Source organism: Aedes albopictus, chromosome 3, assembly GCF_035046485.1.
Source record: "Aedes albopictus strain Foshan chromosome 3, AalbF5, whole genome shotgun sequence".
Lineage (NCBI taxonomy): Eukaryota > Metazoa > Arthropoda > Insecta > Diptera > Culicidae > Aedes > Aedes albopictus.
This window is the reverse complement of record NC_085138.1, coordinates 328,278,264-328,299,569: the sequence shown is the minus strand read 5'-3', so window position 1 is coordinate 328,299,569 and position 21,306 is coordinate 328,278,264. Positions and strand designations below refer to the sequence as shown.

Here is a 21,306-nt window from a genome sequence, read left to right as displayed (position 1 = left end):
ACTCCGGTCGCTTCCCATCGATCACCTTTTTAACGATTGATTCAAATTTTCGGTAGTAGGTCGATTAGCCACTCGCTGCGCTGGCATCGTTTTTGCTCCTGTTTGACGTTTGCTCACTACCGCCACCTAGTGATGGCCCGGACAAGCGCAGTACGTTTATCATTGGGTGGTTATGTTTTGGTGACGATCTTTTTCAATGAAATTTGTTCCAAGAGTTACGTCTGTTTCTCTGTGAGGAAACGATCTCGCTCCGCAATCATCATTTCCATCATTATTATCTCCTAAACGCTGAAAATCACCCATCTGTAATAGGTGTATGGTCGCCATATCATTCCGATAAGGCTTCTCTCCCGCTCTTGTTCCGGATCGCTTCTCGGTCGGAGTCAATCCGTTCGAAAATATTTGCACTTCTCACATTGAGCATCAAAAGCGCTCAGCACTACCGTACAGCGCCAGCGGCCAGAGCGAATGGATCGCCGCAACAAACGCAACGATGGTCTAGTGTGCAGTGTGTGCAGAGTGGATGTGTGTATGATAATAGCACAGACAAACAGACGTAACACTCTGATAAATCCTATCGTACACCGATTTAACGGCCTTTTTCAAAATTTGATAGTTGGCCAACTGCCCAACCGTGGCGCTCGCATCGTTTTTATTCGAGTTTGACGTTTGCTCACTATCGCCACCTAGTTGGTGGTCGGCCAAACATAGTCCTTTTAGCATTGGGCGAATATGTTTCCGTGACTATGATTTGAATCGAAAAATGTTCAAAGTGTTACGTCTGTTTGTCTGTGATAATAGTGTAGAGAGATGGCCGGCTGGCACCTGAGAAGATGCTGCGTGCTCCCTGCTATAGCTAAGCTGAATGACGATCATATAATTTGAATTGCCGTGTCTCATTATCTCCCGTCTGTTTGCCGTCCCACAATGACCAGTGTCGCCCCAGCAGCAGCCTCCGGCCGTTCCATTCCGGTAGGTCACACAATAACAATGGGAAATCTGGCTTGTTTGTACAATTTAGCGCGCTGCTGTGCTGGCTGGATGGTTGGTTGGATGGATGGATGACTGATGCAAGGCTTTGGATATCAACGCCACACTTGTCCACGCCTGCAGTCAGTCGCGATCGGATCGGTGGAGTGGTAGCAACTCTTTCTCACTTTCCAAGCGGTCGAACCAGTTGGGGGATAGTTTTTGTTTCATATGGTGAGTCAGTTTGGACGAACACGTTTGTCCATTCGTCCAAATCAGTGCGTACGAGAGTTTCAGGTGTAGCGTCCCGTGTCAGGTCGCGTGAAGTAGTTATTGCTGGGTCACCGTTCACCAGCTTAATCGTGGGACACATTGTTCAAATTCGGTAATTGTTGTGAAAAAAAGAAGTGATATTTGTGTTTCGTTATTAGTTAAAATGATTAGAAGAGACAGAAATCGTTTCAACAACCTGTTGATCGTATGAACGAATTTAAAAATATAAGGTGGTTGACGAAAGACGTGTTCAAACCGAGCATGAACGTATGCTTGAAGGTGTAGATCAAAAAGTGTATCACCAGTCACAGTTTACGACACTTGTTTAATTAAAAGGCAGCCTGGTGTTAACAAATAATGCAAATAGACAAACCTGACTATACCTAGGCATCTCCTAGTAGACGAAGAAGCGATGTGACTACAGAACAGAAGAGTCACCAACGATAGATAGTGCGGCTTTGGATACAAACCACTCAAGCTCAGCGTGCATTTCAAAACATTTACCTTAGCGCATTGCCAGTCAGCGCAACGCAACTGAAACCGCCGCGCGCCGTAATCGTCATAATCAACACAATTCACACCCTGCGAAAATGAAGAGAAGTGGTTTGGTGATTTTGTTGCTGATGCTAGGGTTCCTAGAGGTCACAGTTACCGGAAATGACTCGCACCAGTCGACACTCGGCGGATCCGGTGGCGAAAACAAGTTCCTAAGGTATCTCTTCAACAAATATGGCAGCAAGGGGGTAATCTCCTTCGAGGTTAGTATGATTGGGATTCAATGTGCTTTCTAGAGAGATGTTACTTACTTCACCTTACCGATCAGGCTAAGGCCTGGGTGGCCTCTGCTGTACATAGTAGCCATCTCCATTCCACTCGGTCCATGGCTGTTTGTCTCCAATTCCGCACTCTGCGTAGGGTCCGCAGATCGTCCTCCACTTGGCGACCCAGCTAGCTCGCTGCGCACCACGTCTTCGTGTACCGGTCGGATGACTCGAGAGTGTTCCTGATACTCGAACTACGCACATCACTCGATCCATCGTCGCCTTGATCAATTATATCAGTTTATCCGGGAATTCGTATTCGTGCATATCTGCCATAGCTGTTCTCGATCGATTGTATCATACGCCGATTTGAAATCGATGAACAAGTGATGTGTGGGCACGTTGTATTTGCGGCATTTCTGCAACACCTGGCGGATGGCGAAGATCTGGTCCGTTGTAGCGCGTTCACCCATGAATCCAGCCTGATATTGCCCCACGAACTCTCGCAATCGGTGATAGACGGCGCGGTAGTTCCCGCAATCCAACTTGTCACCCTTTTTGTAGATGGGATAGGACACACGATACCTTCCATCCAGAGAGATGTTGAGTGTGTCTTAATTTCTAGGCAGCAATAATCATAAATTTGCTCAACCTGCAGTTACAGATATGTCTTTTACCATTTGCAAAATTATTTGGATGATTGTTTTGCTTTATTGAAGGGGTCGGCCTTTGTAAATTACTAGTAGTGTTCCCATACCCTAGGAAAAATATTAGGGAAAAAGGGACAAAATGCTCTACGTAAAAATAAGTGGACGTGCTGATTTTATAGGTTATCTCCGGTTTCAATTCCCGCTCCAGCTGGTGAAAACTTTTCGTCAAACGGTATTTCGTGTGTTGCCCGTTGACTCATGTTAGTGATCGTTCAGTCTGTGTTTGTAATCTCTGGTCTAAGACGGTGTAATGTCTCTTTTTTTAATTACAACTGGAAATTAAGTAGTAGGAGAAAACACACTTTTCGGGATGAGGTAAAACATCCGTTGACATTTTTCGCTTTATGCTTAGAATACCACTCGGGCTTGTTCACAAATGTCATAACGCTGGAGGGGGTGGGTGGGTGTCCTTCAAGGTGTTACAGCTCGAACAAAATAAAATTTTCCCCATATAAACAGTGTTACGAAGGGGTGGGTGGGTGTTGAAAACGACCAATTTTAGCGTTATGACATTTGTGAATGAACCCCTCCTGGATATCCATCGGATTATCCATAACCGCCATAGAAGGACAAGGAGGCGCTTGGTAATGCATAGATTGCCGTCGTTGCCAAACAATCTGTACACAATCGCATAGTTTCATTTGGAGGATGTTTACGACTGGGAGGAAATGTTGAACTGTTGTTGCTTTCTCAGTCTAAAAGAATTGAAAAAGCTAGTTTGGTTTTGGTATAGCCTGACGTTTCGGAACGTAGTCCCAACAAATTATAAGAAAACGAAATTCTGTTTCATGTTAACTGGTAAATGGCATTACAAGAAGCTCCATCTCTCAAACTTCATTCACAAATCGCATAACGAGAGACGGTTGACTGCTTATCCTTTGAAAAGGTCAATTACACGAGACCGAAATGTCAGGCTATGCCAAACTACCCATTTTAATTTTATTATACTAAGAAAACCACGTTCAATAATTTTGATTTTTTTGTCTCTAGTTGGAGATTTGTAACGCTAGACTGATTCATCTCGTAATTGTCATTAGATATTTAGTAAGGTAATCTATTCGAATGTGAATAATCGAATATTTCTACGATTTTCTTATAATTACAACAGAGACTCTCGAAGTTGTTCACATGGATGGTAAACATCTTACATTGACTGAGCGAAACTAGTGTTTGTACCTGTCAATTCCGCCTTCTAATGCTTATCCTTTGACAGATACGCGAATTTATATTATCACTTACAGTCTTATTGTTTCGAAAAAGAATAAGTGTTAGAAGGCGGAGTTAAACTGTACAAAAACTCATTTAACTCAATCGATTAGGACATTTTTCTTGAGTTTAAAAAGTCGGTACAAGATCTTAAATTGTACCCGAGCAGGAATGAATAACTGACACATAACTGGAGCATACCAAAGTCAGGTATCATACCAAGACAAGGTATTGATCGGTTATCCAGGTATTGAAAATAACTTATTTTGGTATTTTTTGGGTATTGACACAATACCTCGTCGAGTTATTGGTTTGGTGTTGAGGACTGCTTGAGGTATTATTCAATTATATAAAAACCGCTATTTGTATGGAAAAATCACCGAGTATTATTTAGGTATTGCCATACCTGATGTCATTATTCACGTATTATGCACAGAATACACACCAGTTATTATTTTAAGTATTTTACCTCTTATGCAGGGCTACTTAATACCTCATTCAGGTTGTAGGTATTCGGTTTTCCACACCTGAGTTAGTTATTCTCCAGCTATTTCCTCCTGCTCGGGTAGCGGCGATTGGCGATTGGATCTTGTGAAGTAGTGGCGAATGGCCTACGCGGGGCTTTTTGGCACCTACTCCCCTATCTTAGATTTCCTTACAGCAATCCCTCAATGCGTACACGGAGAACCATAGCTTAACGGGTTTCGACGGAATGGAGCCTACTCGGCATTATAGGGACGCGTGGTAGTTGTTATTGTTTGATGAAGAGTGTGTGTGAATAATTGTATTTTTTGACCAGCAACAAAGTGCCTCAAGGACAGACTTGTTGGAATCCCAAAATGGCCGCCACAATGGCCGGCTTTGGCACCTACTCACGATTTCGAAGGCACAAATCTCCTCGAAAACAAAATCAGCGCACCTGATCTTCTTATTTTAAGCATATTACAAGTGAGCAAGAACAGAATAATGAAATGCAATGTTGTGTGAAGCTTGCTTCTTGAGATTTGTGCGTTTGAAGTTTTGATGCATTGTTGAAGCGGGATGTCAAAACGTTTGTCCTTAAAGTTCAACTGTATTTGTTTTAATTTGCTCAAGTTCAACAAGAGACGAATTTTCATATGAGGGGATTATTCAAATCATTCAGCCGGATATCTTCCTCAAGAGTTAATAATTCGCCCTCACTTGTAGTTAGTGGGCACATATGGAAGTGTGTTATGGATTGGCATCTAAGCCGAAAGAGAGACGAGTTTGTGAAATAGAAGTGTTCATGGTGCGGCTTCGGAGTCAGTTTGCCTTTATATCCGCAAAAACATTACTTGTTATGCGGCTTAGCTGGTAAAAGCGCCGGTCTAGCAAATACGGAGTCGTGGGTTCGAATCCCACCAGAACGCGATTTTTTTCACAAATTTCACAACTCAATTTGTCAATTAGCAACATTTCCTTCTAATTAAAAGTTTTTCCAGTATCTCCTCAACGAATCTCTGGATCAATTCTGCAAAGAATCACTTTACCTCAACAAATCCCTGCAGAAATTCTTTTTGGAAAACTTCAAAAAAACTACCAATAGAATCTACGGAAGAATTTCTGCAAGCATCTCTGGTAACATTTACAACTACACCTTGAGGAAGTTCATCTTGGTTTCATTGGCGATATAATTTGAAAAATACCAAGTCATTTCCTTTAATATGTTAAGGAAAACCCGATGAAACCATTGGATTCCCCAAAGAATCCCTGTAGAAATTTCTACGGGTATTCAGAAAAATGCCTGGATGACTTCCCATAGGAGATCCCTGGAGGTATCCCCTATCAATCACTAAAAAAAACAAATAATTGCTGCTAAATTTCTGCAGCGCTGTAATTCATTGGAAAAGTTCACAAAAGAACTCTTGGGAGAATTTCCGAGCAAATCTTGAAAAGATTCATTCTGCAAAATACTGAGGACATTTTCCAAAGAAACCCGAAAATATTCCTATGAGTTTCCAGGAGAAATTCCCAATGGAATTCCTTTCCTGAATTGCCCAATGAATGGCTAGAAGAATCATGCAAGAAATTCCGCAAAGAATCGTTAGAAGAATTTCCCAAAGAGGCTTTCTTAACGAGTTTCAGAAGAAATTCTCGTATAATACCTGAAGGAATTTGCTAATGGAACCCGTAGATGAATTCCTGGAGAAATCTCTGGAAGAATTCTTAAACGAGTTTTCAAGAAATCTCTGCAGATGTTTTGCCAAAGAATTCCTAAGCAATAGAAATTCCTAATAAAATCCCGCTAAGAGAATGATTTGGAGAAATTCTACAAAGTAACTGTTGAGACACTTCTCAAATGAATCTCTGAAGAACCCTCCACAATTTGAATTTCTGAAAAGATTAACAGAAGAATGCCTGAAGGAAATTGCCGAAAGAATCCACAGAAGAATTTCCATGAGAATATCTGAAGTTTTTTCATAAATTAACTAGAAAGCCCTAAATAAAGTCTTTGGAGAAATTTTGGTGGATACCTTGAAAAACTCCTGAAACAATGTCTGCAAGAATTCTTCAATAAATTCCTGCAAAAGTTTCCTAAGGGTTTCTGAAAGAATTCTTCAAAGAAACTTCTGTATGAGCTCATCAAAAAGATCCTGAAGGAATTCCTAATAAAATAGTTGATGAATATTCCCTGAATGTAATTTTGGAAAACAAAGTACAGGATGTATACTCTAATGATTCACTTTGAAAAATTGCCCAATCAATTGTGTAAATAAATCACCAATGAATCGTCGATGAACTTCCAGACGTAGTTCTTGGAAGAATGTCCTAAAGAAATTCCTGGAAGAATCCGCCAAGGGCTCATTGAAAAAAGTTCATTGAAATACTTGGTACCTGGTCGAAGTCCCCAAGCAACAAACATTCTCAACCAATCCCTTGCAAATACAATAAGGAATCGTAGTAGCATTTCCTTAAGGCGAAACTGGAAGCATTTCCTCATTTTTTTGGTTTTTGATTTTTTACAAAATAACGAAGCAATATTTTCAAAATCGGGTTTCGTGCAGTATGGATCAAGAAATCTCCTGAATTTTTTCCAGGTGGAAAATGTTTTTCGTTTTTACAGAAACCATTGTTTTGTGAAATTTTGCTCAAAAATTGTTTTGCAAAAACTAAAAACATTTTCCACTTGAAAAAAAAAACAGGAGATTCCTTGATCCATACTCTACATGTGCACGAAACCCGATTTTGAAAATATTGCTTCGTTATTTTATAAAAAATCAAAAACCAAAAAGTGAGGAAATGGATCCAGTTTCGCCTTAAGTTCTAGAAATTCTCCAAACACCTTTAAAAATAGTCCTGGAGAAAATGTTAATAATTTTCTGGAGGAATTCTCTGAATAATTTTTGAAGAAAACCTCAATGGATGGTCGATGAAATCGTTTCAGAAATTCTCACAGAAATGTTTTCATAAATTTACATTGAATTCTAGAGGAATTTCCAATAAAATCTCTGAACAAATTCCCAAGAGTCCCTATGGATCTATGGTGTAATTCCTGAGGGAACCATTGATCCATTCTCACCAAATATTCCTAAAAAATCCCTCCTGTAGAGGGATTCTCACATTTCCGTTGAACCTTCAACATAAATTTCTTATTCTGTTTTTGAATTATGGTTTCTGACTTCAAAATCTGATATTTTTCTCAATTTTCTGGTGATTTTTTATATACGCCCATGTTTCTCTTTTGAAGAACCTCAACTGAAGGCTCCAACCGTGAAGAAATCATAGGGCACTTGGCATAAATATATTGTTTCATAATTGGACAAAAACGTGAATAAAGTGCACAATAATTTCCATTCTCCTTGCAAAATTTGGTGTGTATTGGTGAACTTTAGCTACGCTAATATACAATATCATATGCTGATTTATCGACCGTATTCTATTAATAACTTGATGATTTTGTGGCTATATCGGTCTCTTTCTACTCATAATATAAGGGAGTAGAGATCAAAGTGGATAATGAAATGATAGATATGATAGAATTCGCTAGGTAGCGAACAAGTGTGAAAATTTTTATAGAAGGTGAAATTAGGCAAGTAGGCCATGTATTGAACGAATACATCGAATGCGTGAAACTTCTGCCGTGCGACCTGTGCTTTTAAACAGATCGGCTTTGTTGGTAGTTTTCATACCACCTTACCAAGACTGGCAAAAGTTTCAGGCACCCGACTGCCTAATGTATTGTTCTGTTTTCATCACAAATTCTATCGATCGGTAGCTTTTTCGGAATTCGCACTCCGTTCATAGGGGTATGCCTATATCGCGGCGTGTTCTTCCTATTAGCTTTTTCGATCTTATAGGATAGAACACTTTTCTTTTTGAGCCAAACTTTTCATATCATAAGCTGATTTATCGACCGTATTCTATTAATAACTTGATGATTTTGTGGCTATATCGGTCTCTTTCTACTCATAGTATAAGGGAGTAGAGATCAAAGTGGATAATGAAATGATAGATATGATAGAATTCGCTAGGTAGCGAACAAGTGTGAAAATTTTTATACTATGAGTAGAAAGAGACCGATATAGCCACAAAAACATCAAGTTACTAATATACAATATTTTTCTCACCAAAACGAGCTTTAGAAGTCTTTCAATGCATATTAGTTACGGCATGGTACGACTATATTCGATATTTTTTCCAGCAAGATGAGTGTTGCCAGTGGTGAAAGAAAATTGTTATGATATGGATTAACAGCTGAGATATGAGCATTTCAATTAGCGTAATGCTGTTTTTAAGGACGTGTCCCTCTTTGCATATCCACTTTTTATTGTTTTTCCTCGTCACGACTGTGTATGAAGATACATTTTGAAAGCTGAGGCATCAAGGTTTTCAGCATCCCGCTTAGTATCATAAGGGCGTATCAGCAATGATTGATTTCTCTTCATCGATTTTCTCTTCAGGTTATTCCGGGAAATACCTTCAAAGTTTCCTGGGGTCTCCAATTAGTCTAGTGATTAAGACTATGGATCGCAAATCCGGAGACGGCGGGTTCGATTCCCGTTCCGGTCGGGAAAATTTTCTCGATTCCCTGGGCATAGTGTATCATTGTGCTTGTCTCACAATATACAAATTCATCCAATGGCAGGCAAAGAAAGCCCTTCAATTAATAACTGAGGAAGTGCTGAAAGAACATTAAGTTGAAGCGAGGCAAGCCAAGTCCCAGTGGGGATGTCGAGCCATAAAGAAGAAGAAGAAGAACCTTCAATGTTCAGATGATCTCGCTATGTGTTTTGGTGAAGGGCGACTCGGGCTAGCACCTGGAACAACAACATCATCCGAAAACGATTCTCCGGCCAAGCTATTAACCAAAGAGGAAATCGATGAAGAAAAATCGATCATTGCAAATACGCCCATACCGTATTAACTGCAGGAATACTAAGCGAGAGATTTTTTTTTTAGATTTGGATATAAAACGAAGAAGGTATGATTTTTCTTTAAAATAGTGTAGTGGTGTTTTGTACGGCGCGTCTTCTGATGCTACTTTTTTGCACCGCCACCTGAGAGCATGATCTGCCAATGATCATTTTCCTTAACGAAAAGTTCCTGGATCGACCGGGAATCGAACCCGTCACCCTCAGCATGGTCATGCTGAATAGTCATGCTTTTACAGCTGCCACTATACTGCCGGTGGAAGCATAATTGTCCCATGTGCATTTTTGGCAATATTGAGTTTTTGCAGCCCATGACCATGTATCATGGGGTACTATCATATGGGGAAATAAAAATAGGTAGTTTGTTCCGAAAATTGTTGAAAAAATACAAGGCCGATTTGTAACATTCTTAAAAGTGGACGCATAAGTGTCACGTTCCATTGGAAATCCTATGGAACTATAAAATCGCTCTAAAACAAAAATTAGAGCTCAAATTCAAAATTGGTTGATGTTAGAACACGATTCAGCACTTATACTACATAGTTGAGACAATTTACTTTTTTCGAACTTTGGACGCGATTTTCTCGATTGTCTGTTTTTGCACATGGGACATTTATGCGTCCACCGGCAGTATAGGGGCCCTTAGGGGCGTTCAGCCGGGTGCAACAAAACAAAAGGGTGAGGTATTGGCTGTTAGGATTAAATCCAAATTTTGTTCTTTTTTTCGTTGTTGATTTTTGTTCGTTTTTCATTTGCATTTTTCAGTCAGGAAAGATCAACATAGTTACTTTTTTGAAGGAATTCGATCGAGATTTTGAACCACTTTTGCGTAATCAGTAATTTGATAAAATTCCTAGAGAAAATGCTACTTAATTTCCAAGTGGAAGTTCAGCGATAGAAACAAATTTGAATAATTTCTGGGGTCCACCATTGGTTAAGGATCTGCTATTGGCTGAAATACCCTTTCTATAAATCTTTCAAGAACAACATATGTAGATCCAAAGAGCGCAAATCAAAGGCGACTCACATGAAGTGATTTCTGTACTTACCTTACACAGCTGATTACCGCTCTCAAAGAAACACTTAACTGCCACCAATCATGTCACTCTCGATTTCAGTGAAACGCTCCCATTACTAGCACCAGGCTTGCAATCGGACAGCCATAGATGGTCACCACACACCCATTCAATTGAAAGCGAAACTGGTTTTTGATACGAGTGGGAAAGCGCATTGAACCCATTGATCAGCTTGATACAGCAGGGGTAGACCGCATTTACCGGCCGTCGTAGGGTTTTGAAACCTGATGATAGCTGATTGTTTGAGAAATGAATCACTTTGGCATCGGCGGCGGGGTCCAACTTTTTAAGGCCCGATTATTGCTCGCGTACCGTTAGGTGACCCAATTTCCTGCGCAGCATCTGTTTTTCGTGTTTTGTTTTGAGCCGGTTGGGTCGTCGGTTTAGGTATCCAAGATAGGTGTGCTGAGTGAAGCTGCAATTGCTTGGTTGCAAATGATTGGATTCGCTCAGGTACCACGTGACCAATTTTTCTGAAGACCTTGAAACAATTAAGCCGGTTTGCGACGGCTAGGTGTGAAATATCACAATTACCATATAAAGGTTGGGCTTTTCCAGCTGTCGTTCTGGGTAAGGTAATGCAATGTTCCAAATCACCATTTGATATTGCATCAGAAATTGGGGCCAAAGAAATGTCTCCAGTTAGCCTAGTGGTTAAAGCTATGAATCGCCAATCCGGAGACGGCAGGTTGGATTCCCGTTCCAGTCGGGAAAAGCTTCTCGACTCCCTGGGCATAGTGTATCATTATACTTACCACATAATGTACAAATTCATGCAATGGCAGGCAAAGCAAGCCCTTCCATTAATAACTGTGCAAGTTCTCGAAGTTGAAGAGAAGCAGGCCAAGTTCCAATGCGAACATCGAGCCATAAAGAAAAATAAGCGTTGATGTCACGGTAAGCCTATACTTATTGATAACACGAGTTTACTAAAGAAAACGAAAATTATGAAATTCTATCAACGACCATTTTTTTCCATAATAAAACAATAAACAAGATATATTATATGTGTGTAGCGCATTGACTTTTTAAAGATTTGTATAAATCTGTATAAATCAATTTGTTGGGCTGAAAATGATGAGTCGACTAGCTGCATCCAACAAAGCTCTGGTCCTCATAAGTGCTTTCACGGGTCAAGCGATGACAAAGACAACCAGCTAGGGCCTGTCCGTAAAACTACGTACACTCATTGGGTGAGAGGGGGTTTCAGGATAAAGTCTACGTTCCACACAAATTTAAAAAAAATCTGTATGGACAAAAGTCTACGAGGGGGGAAAGGTGTCTGACATGGTCTGAAAAAGTACGTAGTTTATGGACTAAACTATTACAGTCGACTTTCCACATGTCGATGTTCTACATCTCGATATCTCTCCCTATCTCGATGGTCTGATCGGTCCTAGGATCGGTCCCTTTAATCTGCATACATTTTACCATTCTACATATCGATATCTCCTTATCTCGATATCTCTCTATCTCGATGCGATCTCGTTCGTTTTTGTTCTAGATTTTCTCTCCATATGTCGATATGCCCGTTTTTACAGGTTGCTAGATCTCGTTTCTTAGGGAAGATTCAAATATTACGTCCATCGTTTTTCAGGATTTCTAGAACCCCCCTCCCCCATCTGTCACGCACTTTTCCTATACCCAATACACGTACTGTCACACTTTTCTAGACCCCCCCCCCCCAAAAAGGGGACGTAATTTTTGAACGTTCCCTTAGGTGCAAAACATTCTGGGAAGGCGAAGTGACATCTGTTTGTTGACAGTTATTCTTAGTTACAAACGATTTTTCAATCTAGTGTGCATTACAAACTGATTCTTGAATTCGATCTCTCCCTATCTCGATGGTCCCTTCAATATCGAGATGTAGAGAGTCAGCTGTATTGTGCAATCTGAGCACCGTTGTCCTTCTGATTTCAGCTAGATTGAGAAGGCACGTCCCGAGCATCTGTTCACCAGGAGTTGCGGCTCAAACAGCGTCTATTCTTGCATCCAGCGGCTAAATTTGAAGTACTCCTTCACCGGAAGCTATACCTAAGCTATACCGAAAATGAAAGATTGCGATCTGATTTAATGACAAGGACTTTCGATGATGATGATTTTGTTCTACCAGTTCTACTCCCTCTATTGTAGCAAGGCATCTACCTATAGCACTGGAATAATCTTAAAAGCGATTTGATCAAGATTGGGCTGTTGATAGTGATCAGACGTTTTTCTGTATGATGGACCAAAAAGGGTTGTGCGGACCCACAAGCAGAGACACTTGCGCGTAACCCGTGTCAGGGGAAGAGAATCTTCTTCCAAAAGAAAGTTCTCAAGAACAACTGCAAAATCAAGCCCTCGATTGACAGAATACTCCCAATAGATGGGGTCTAAGAGACCACCCTCGCCCTCACTCAACGAAATGTTATCAACAAGGAGGAGGCAGCCCCAGGTTCCTGTCCAAATCGTTTCAATCGGGCCCTGATGGTCCCTCCCTTTCCCAATATATGATTTGATATGTGTGTATATCTGTGATTGTTTATTATATGTTAGAAAATTCTTACCTTTTTGTTGTCTGAAAACTAAAATGTTATGATTATATTGGTTAACATTTATTCATACATGAAATTTACCTGAATCCTCCTGAAATAAAATGATAATTAACAGCAAAAATTCAAATATAACACTCACATAAAAGGTACACCAAACTTAGATCTTGAAAGGTGTGTCTAATTACTTTAGACTGGAAAATATATAGCAAGATCTAAATTTGGTGTCGCAGGTCTTACACTGCAACGCACCTGTTCGCGCCAACGCGAAGGAATACCCGCGGATAGTGCGCCCCTAGTTTCCCTATTACACTCCACGCCGTCCAACTGTTCATCCACCGATTTCATGATTTCCCCAAGCCGACATGTACGAGCATGCACAAGAGGATCGACAGATCGACCGCCCATCCATCTACAGCGTGTCCTTATGTGCCAGCCGCCGACGACGACCGAACCACCACAGCGTCGACGACCGAACCACCACAGCGTTCATATGCGTGGAAGATTCCACCGCCGCCACGATCGTTGCATGCAAGCAGCTATAGACGAGTGCACCGATGAACATTGAGTTCACTGAGCCTGAAAATTTTTGACAGCACAGCGGGGTCGACTCCCAACAACTTCTACTCAGAGATGCATCACCAAAATGCGCTGATAATATTTTTCTTTGATTTCTTACATGAATTTACATTTAAAGTCATGCAAATGCATATAGTTAATGCACTAGCCCATATTTTTGCAACTTCATCGCGAAAACTAGATGCAATAAATTAAACAAATTTTCAGCTGGGTAGAAGTTGTTGAGAGTCGACCCCGCTGTGGTGTCAAAATTCGCGGCCCGAGTGAACTTTCAGCGGGCGGTGCACTCGTCTATCCTTCTCCTTCCCATTCATCTGTCTACCCATTCCGTACGCTCGACGCCGCCACCGCAGAATAGTCAACATTCAACCGCCGACGTGTACGCACCGAAATATTACAGAATCGCCCCCGACATGTACCGAGTACCGAAATACAGTTTTAGTTTAGTTAAGTTTTAGTGAACAAACCGCGTCTTTTTTCTCCCAGTTCAATCCCGAAATTATACAGTCCACTTCCAAGCGAACTACCGGTCCTAAATCCGTCCACCCCGCAAAATCCCCGTTCCACGAAGGAACATATGGTCCTAACGAACCGGATCGAATCAGTGCCGTGAGAAGCTGCAGCCGCAGCTGTGTTGTCGTCCATCAGCCGATGGGACAATACCGTCAGATTGCTATCGCCGATGGTGGACAGTATTCCTGCCGAGAGGAAATGCTGTCGCTCCCGCTCCAGTAGCTTGACCCAAATCACAGACAAATCGACTTTTCCGTGGCTTGCATTGGCAAAGAAAAAGTGGTGTTTTTCCAAAATGTGAAAAGTGTGTAAAAGTTCGAAAACGAAATCGCATCCGAAAAGTGAGTCGCGCGCGTGTTTTGTGATTCCCACTTCGAAAATGGCCAATGTTGCACGACTGTTCGCCCAACGCAACCTCGTCCAGGAGGAATTAAAGAAGCTAAAGAGGAAGATTTGTGAAGATGGTGTTCTCCAACCGACTTTGGCACGAAGAATGCTTTACGAACAGGCACTCCAATGCCACTACAAGGAGTATCGACGAGTGTGTTTCGAGCTTCTGTCCGTACTTCCATTCGAGAGGTACGATGAGCTCGACGAGGATTCCCGCCATTTTGAAGATATTCACGCGGATGCATGTGTACTGGTGGAAAAGTTGTTCCATTCCTTCCCGTCTACCGGTAACATGCATCAAAACGACAGAATGCCATCATCCAGCTGCTTCACTGCGACGACTGCGCCACGCTGGCGTACCCCTCCGATCCGAAGCCGAACAACGACACCAACGACGGAACAGCCCGTTCCGATTCCCACTGTGAACGAAACGCCACGCACGTCATTTCCGAGCAAAATCAAGGTGAGTACGATTTTCGCAGACCCAATCCAGAACAAGAAGCCACCACACGATGAAGATTCCGCCAAGAACACGACTCCTCCGACAAGCCAGAAGAATTCACGTGTCGACAACGAGCCGACCGAGTTTGTCAACAGCAAGACCGAAGACTCGAAGACGATGACGATCCCGATGTCAACCGGACTCGGTCCGGTACTGATGCCGTTTCGCCCGCCTCCTGGATTCCATCCGACGCCTAAGCAGAACCCGATGCCAACCGGAATGCCTCCGGTGTCCCACTATTCGACCGGTTGCTCTCCGGTACCACAGCCGCTCCAGAGTACGATCGGTTCTCAACCGGTATCCCAGCCGCTTCCATCAACGACCGGTTCCCTGCCGGTATTTCATCCGCTCCAGTCCAAGTCCAACTCTCTTCCGACATGGAAGCAGTCCCGATCCGTAACCGGATCTTGTCCGGTGCTCCAGATCCCGTATGAGACCGAATCCTTTCCGACGTCGAAGCTTCCAACCCCGATGACCGGATTGCGTCCGGTGCAAGAGCAGTACCCGTGTGCTGACGAATCAAATCCGAAGCGACCCGATGTAGCCGGAATTCCTCCGGTGCTGAAGCCGTTCCTGTCGACAGTCGAAACTTCACCGGTGACCACGCCGGCCCTGATGTCTATCGGTGCCAACCCAGTGAAGAAGTCAACCACTACGTTTTTCGACGCCCGTTCTGCGACCAAGCCGACCATGATGTCCGCCGGTTCCACTCCGGTGGTCAAGACGGTGGGCAATCCCGCCCCGATGGCCGTCGGTTCTCGTCCGATGGTCAAGCCGATCCCGATCCCGATGTCCACTGGAACCAGTTCAGTGGGCAGTTCCGCCCTGAGGTTCACCGATGCCAGTTCGGTGATCAATTACGCCCCCGTGTCCGCCGGTTCCCCTCCGGTGGTCAAGACGATCTCGCCGTCCACTGGAGCCAGTCCAGTGGGTAGTTCCGCCCCGACGGCCGTCGGTTCTCGTCCGATGGTTAAGCCGACCCCGATGTCTGCTGGAAACAGTCCAGTGGGCAATTCCGTCCAGAGGTCCACCGGTGCTAGTCCGGTGGTCGAGCCGATCCAGATGTCCACTGGAAACGATTCAGTGGGCAATTACGCCCTGAGGTGTACCGATACCCGTTCGGTGTTCAACTACGCCAAGATGCCCGTCGGTTCCAGCCCGATGGTCATGCCGATCCTGACGTCCATCGGTGCTCATCCGATGGTCGATTCCGTCCCGATGTCTGCCGGTCCCTTTCCGGCAGCCAAACCGACCTTGACGCACATTGAAGCCAACCCGCTGAGCCAAAAGTCCATTGGAACGAGTCCAGTGGTGAAGCCGACCGTGATACCCACCGAAGCCAAACTGGAAGCCAAACCCTTCAACGACTCAGCCGGTCTCTGTCCGGTAGCCAAGCAATCCCCGAAGCCCACCGATCTCCGTTCGGTGACCCAATCAAACCTAATGTCATCCAGCACTGTTGCAGTGTACCCGCCGGTCCCAACAAAAAGGATCAGTAATACGAATAGAACATCACCGACAGCTGGAAATCGTCCGGCGCGCAAGCGAGTCCAGAGTAGGACAGATCAAGTGCAAACCCCGAAGACAACAGAAACCCGCCCGATGACAAGCCGTGCCGTCATGCCCTCTGGAATCCGTCCGGTCATGAGAACCCATCCGAGAAAGCAGTGGATCGTGGTGGTCCTGAAGTTGGGTCAACCACCACTGGATCCGCCACCGGTCAACGCGACTGGTGTTTTCGAACAGCTCCATTCCGACTCGTGGTCGAGGAAACCACCAGATAGACCTCCGAAGCAAATCCGACCCAGTGAAGCCTTCGTGGAGCGTGTGTCACGAACGCGTCCACTCAACGAGCCGACCCAGAGGCTGGCCAGCATTCTCCCACCTATTCTGGCCGGGGAGTATGTTCGCGCCAACGCGAAGGAATACCCGCGGATAGTGCGCCCCTAGTTTCCCTATTACACTCCACGCCGTCCAACTGTTCATCCACCGATTTCATGATTTCCCCAAGCCGACATGTACGAGCATGCACAAGAGGATCGACAGATCGACCGCCCATCCATCTACAACGTGTCCTTATGTGCCAGCCGCCGACGACGACCGAACCACCACAGCGTCGACGACCGAACCACCACAGCGTTCATATGCGTGGAAGATTCCACCGCCGCCACGATCGTTGCATGCAAGCAGCTATCCTTCTCCTTCCCATTCATCTGTCTACCCATTCCGTACGCTCGACGCCGCCACCGCAGAATAGTCAACATTCAACCGCCGACGTGTACGCACCGAAATATTACAGAATCGCCCCCGACATGTACCGAGTACCGAAATACAGTTTTAGTTTAGTTAAGTTTTAGTGAACAAACCGCGTCTGTTTTCTCCCAGTTCAATCCCGAAATTATACAGTCCACTTCCAAGCGAACTACCAGTCCTAAATCCGTCCACCCCGCAAAATCCCCGTTCCACGACGGAACAGCACCATTGTAACGTGATCTGATTTAATGGCAACGACTTTTAGCGCAAAACAACGGACAAGAATTGAAACTTGGAATATACTAACCCAAGCTAAGCAGGGTGAACTGACACAACTAGTCAACGAGGCATGCCATATGAAGATTGAGATTATAGGACCGAGCGAGGTCTGTTGACCGAACTTTAATTATGGCCAGATTCAGAACACGAGATCGAAACCTTATCATGAATGCTTTCGTAATAAATTTCCAAAAGGAGGAGGTTGGTCCTACTCGTACTATGAGTACGTCTTTGTAGTGGATAAGATGAGTAGTTTGGAATTGATGAAATTTTGATCAGGCAATTTAGAGTAGGTGGCGATACTAAGATCAAAATAGACAGTCTTGTAAGATATTGTAGCACAGAAGACGTGTTTTAATTTTCAACTTTTCCACCCGAAACCCATATCACATCGCAAACTGCTTTGTGCGATTCGATCAAGGAGAACCTGAAGCCCCGTTCGACTCTGAAGTCTCATCCATCCTTTCTAGAAGCACATTTTTCTCGAGGATCCTAGCAAGTTTCCCGGATTGTCCTGATAGTGTTGCCTGTGATGATTCAACACAAGGATTAGCGCGATGTAGATTACCGTCACTACAGTCTTGGGACATCATGGTCTCTGAGAAATGAGCGAAAACGGAGAGCTGTTTGCTAAGTTTTGTGGCAAAAATGGCATGGTGAAAGGGGGATCGCTCTTTCCTCATTGACCAGTGCGCAAAGTGACATAGGTTTTCCGTGATGGCGTTAGGGAAAATCAAATCAATCGACCACATCTGCATCTGCCGAAAATGTAGACGGAGCCTTCTTGATGTGCGGAACAAACATAGCGCCGACATTGCGTCCGACCGCCATCTCCTAATCGGCGAGATCCGGCTGCACAATGCGATAAGAGGTGAAAACCGGGCGCCGGTTCAAGACACGCCGACTGAAAGACGCTGCGGTGAAAAGGGCCTTCGTCGAGGAGCTAGAGAACCGTGCTGTCGACATTCCGAAAGGTGGAAGCGTAGAAGAGCGCCTTCCCCGCCACGGGTGAGCTACGCACCCGTAGAAAGCAGTGGATCACAGATGATACCTAGAGGAATAGCGAAGGAACGCCAAAGCCGTGATAGAGCAAGCGAAAACACGAGGAGCCAAAGCCGTAACCCGTCAGCACTATACGGCTCTAGAGATGGAAGTGAAGCGCTCATGTAGGCGGTACAAAAGAGCGTGGACAGACTCCCTAGCCGACAAAGGCGAGAAAATCGCAAAAACCTGCGAAATTCGTCTCCTCTACGATGTATCACGTCGCCTTATCGGGACTAAGATAAACGCTACGATGCCCGTGAAAGACACATCTGGACAGCTATTGACCGACCCGGCTGACCAGCTGAAACGCTGGTTAGAGTACTTTGGAAAACTTTTTGAAGTGTCGGCCACGCCACCAACGCCTCAGCATGATCTGCAGAGGGTTCGACGCATTACCCGTGCAACGCCGAAGCTCCATTGTTGCCGGAGATGGAAACAGCTATCCGAAGCATGAAATCAAACATCGCATATTAGCCAAGATGCTCAAAACTAACCCCATAGTATTGGCACAACTGGTGCGGTGCATCAATTATTCTACACTGCGACACTTCCGGTCGACTGGATGCAATTCGTCTTAGTAAAGGTATCCAAAAAGGGTGACTTGACTGGGTGCGATAATTGACGGGGTATGATGTTGCTGTGCATCGTTCTCAAAGTCCTCTGCAAAGTGATCGATAACAGGATACAGGAGAAGATTGACGAAGCACTCCGGTGGCAGCAAGCAGAATCCGGCTCGGACGATCCTGTGTGGACTATATTGTCACACTCCGTATCATCCTGGAGCAAATCAATGAATTCCAAGAATCTCTCTACCTGGTGGTAATTGATTACGAAAAAACTTTCGACCGTCTCAATCACGGAAACATGTTAAATACCTCAGACACAAGGATGTTCCTGAGAAAATCGCGGTGTCATCAAGATCATATCGTTGGATGTAAACACGGTCAATTCTTCCAGCTTCACAGTAGCTGGGCAAGCAGTGAGTAATGTTGAAGGCGTTCAATTTTTGTTTTGTCGTGGCTTTTTGCCCTAGATGAGTTCGCCACGAGACTTTCAATATCTTGGTAGCCAAATGACGGCTGACGGTTGCATCGACATAGGTGCACGCATCAAGAAAGCAAGAGCTGGCTTTGCGAGTTTAAGACATGTATGGAAAAACAATCAGATTGGTCGACGCACTAAAATCCGAAGTTTCTACTCAAACGTGAAATCTGTGTTGCTGTACGCCAGTTAAGTTGGTGTGTATCAGCGCAGAACACTTACGGCTGCAGATCTTTATCAATAGATGCCTGCCGTATATAATTCGTGCACCTCACAATTGGATCTCCAAGGTGGAGCTGCATCGTCAATGTCATCAAAAGCCAATAGCGACAGAAATACAAAAGCGGAAGTGGAGGTGGGTCGGCTATATTCTACGTAGGAGCGGGAACGAAATCTGCAATCAAGTGTTAGATTGAAAACCAGCAGGACATCGCAATAGAAGTAGGCCCAGATATGTGCCCAGAGGCTGATGGCAGCGCAGCCTCAATAAGGCAGTAAAGAAAGTCGACAGGGTTGTTGTTTGGCATTCTCTCAGCATGCCCAATAGACTTGGCAACCTTCAGAATGCTGTGTTCGCAGTAGAAAACAACAAGTTCGTAGTTTATCCTTTAACATGCTCTTCTCTTGTACACTGCCAGAGATCGTCATTAGCACGTAAAGTCTGAATACTGTCGAGTCTCCTAAAAGATGCTGCCACCCACTTTTGTCCCAGCTCAATTTTCAAATTGTTTTTCATTTAGATTTAAAAAGACATGGACACGTTGATTACTTCCAGTGAGCTATTTGCTCTTTGAAGGAAGCACGACACTAGACAACCGACTAGCATGCAACGCCCAGTGACACAGCCGAAAACTTTTTCTGACAGCTGCGGTGGGAATCGAACCCGCGCTCCTCAGCACGATACGACTAAAGGCTTGGTGACCTTAGCCGCACGACCACGAAGCCACGAAGTTTTGTTTCATCAATTTAGTTCATTTTTGGCAAGGGGGTAGACAGCTTTGCTAAGAGCAAGCTTTTGTTGATCGAGCTACTCTGAGTTGCTCCCATTTGCTCAAGCATATTCCCCTGATCAAAGTAGTCAGGCATTATGACAAGCACTCGACCTTTCAATCTTGATTGAATTGGAAGTCTCAGGATTGGAACGCGAATCTGAACCCTGAGCCATAAATTCCGAATCAATCAAGGATAACATTCTTGACGAAAATTGTTCATAGGTAGGACAACCGGTCCAACTATATATTTATAGAAGTGATCTTCTTACTAATCAGATGACGCCAGTTGATTGACTAATGGCTTAGAGCTGCGTTTCTCAAAGTCAATTTTATGGAACCTGGCCTATCGCAGGATTTCAGAATCATGCACGAAATCCTAGCTAGTTTCAGGCAAGGTGATTAAGCGTAAAGTATACACTCTTTTCCCACATCACGCACAATTTCTTCGAAAAGACGAAATATTCTTCCACTGCTCATCAGCAACACAATTTTCTTTTCTTCGAAGAAATTATGCGCCGGAATCCGCCTACAGGTTTGGTAATAGTAGTTTACGCAACAAGGTGCAGAATGACGATTTTTACAGCACGAGTCGTACATTTATCCAACGAGGCTTGCCGAGTTGGATAATTACGACGAATGCTGTAAAAATCGAGTTCTGCACCGAGTTGCGTACAACGTTTTTTGCAAGTTCATAAATTACCGCTTGAGGATAGTTTTTAACAAAACTTTTGCATCAAACTGTACACTGATGATCATAGTTATGTTTAAGAAAATCTGATCATAGCAGGTTATAC

At 43.9% G+C, this 21,306-nt stretch overlaps 1 protein-coding gene across 1 annotated transcript in view; it reads left to right on the top strand.

The window, feature by feature from the left end:
* Positions 1-562: 562 nt before the first annotated feature.
* The window catches only part of LOC109427042 (metal cation symporter ZIP14), a 31,249-nt gene continuing 10,505 nt past the window's right edge, over positions 563-21,306 (top strand). Inside the window, exon 1 of the mRNA XM_019702591.4 lies at positions 563-2,000. Coding sequence (XP_019558136.4) covers positions 1,833-2,000 — 168 coding nt within the window. The 5' untranslated portion in view covers positions 563-1,832. The remainder of the gene's footprint in view (positions 2,001-21,306) is intronic.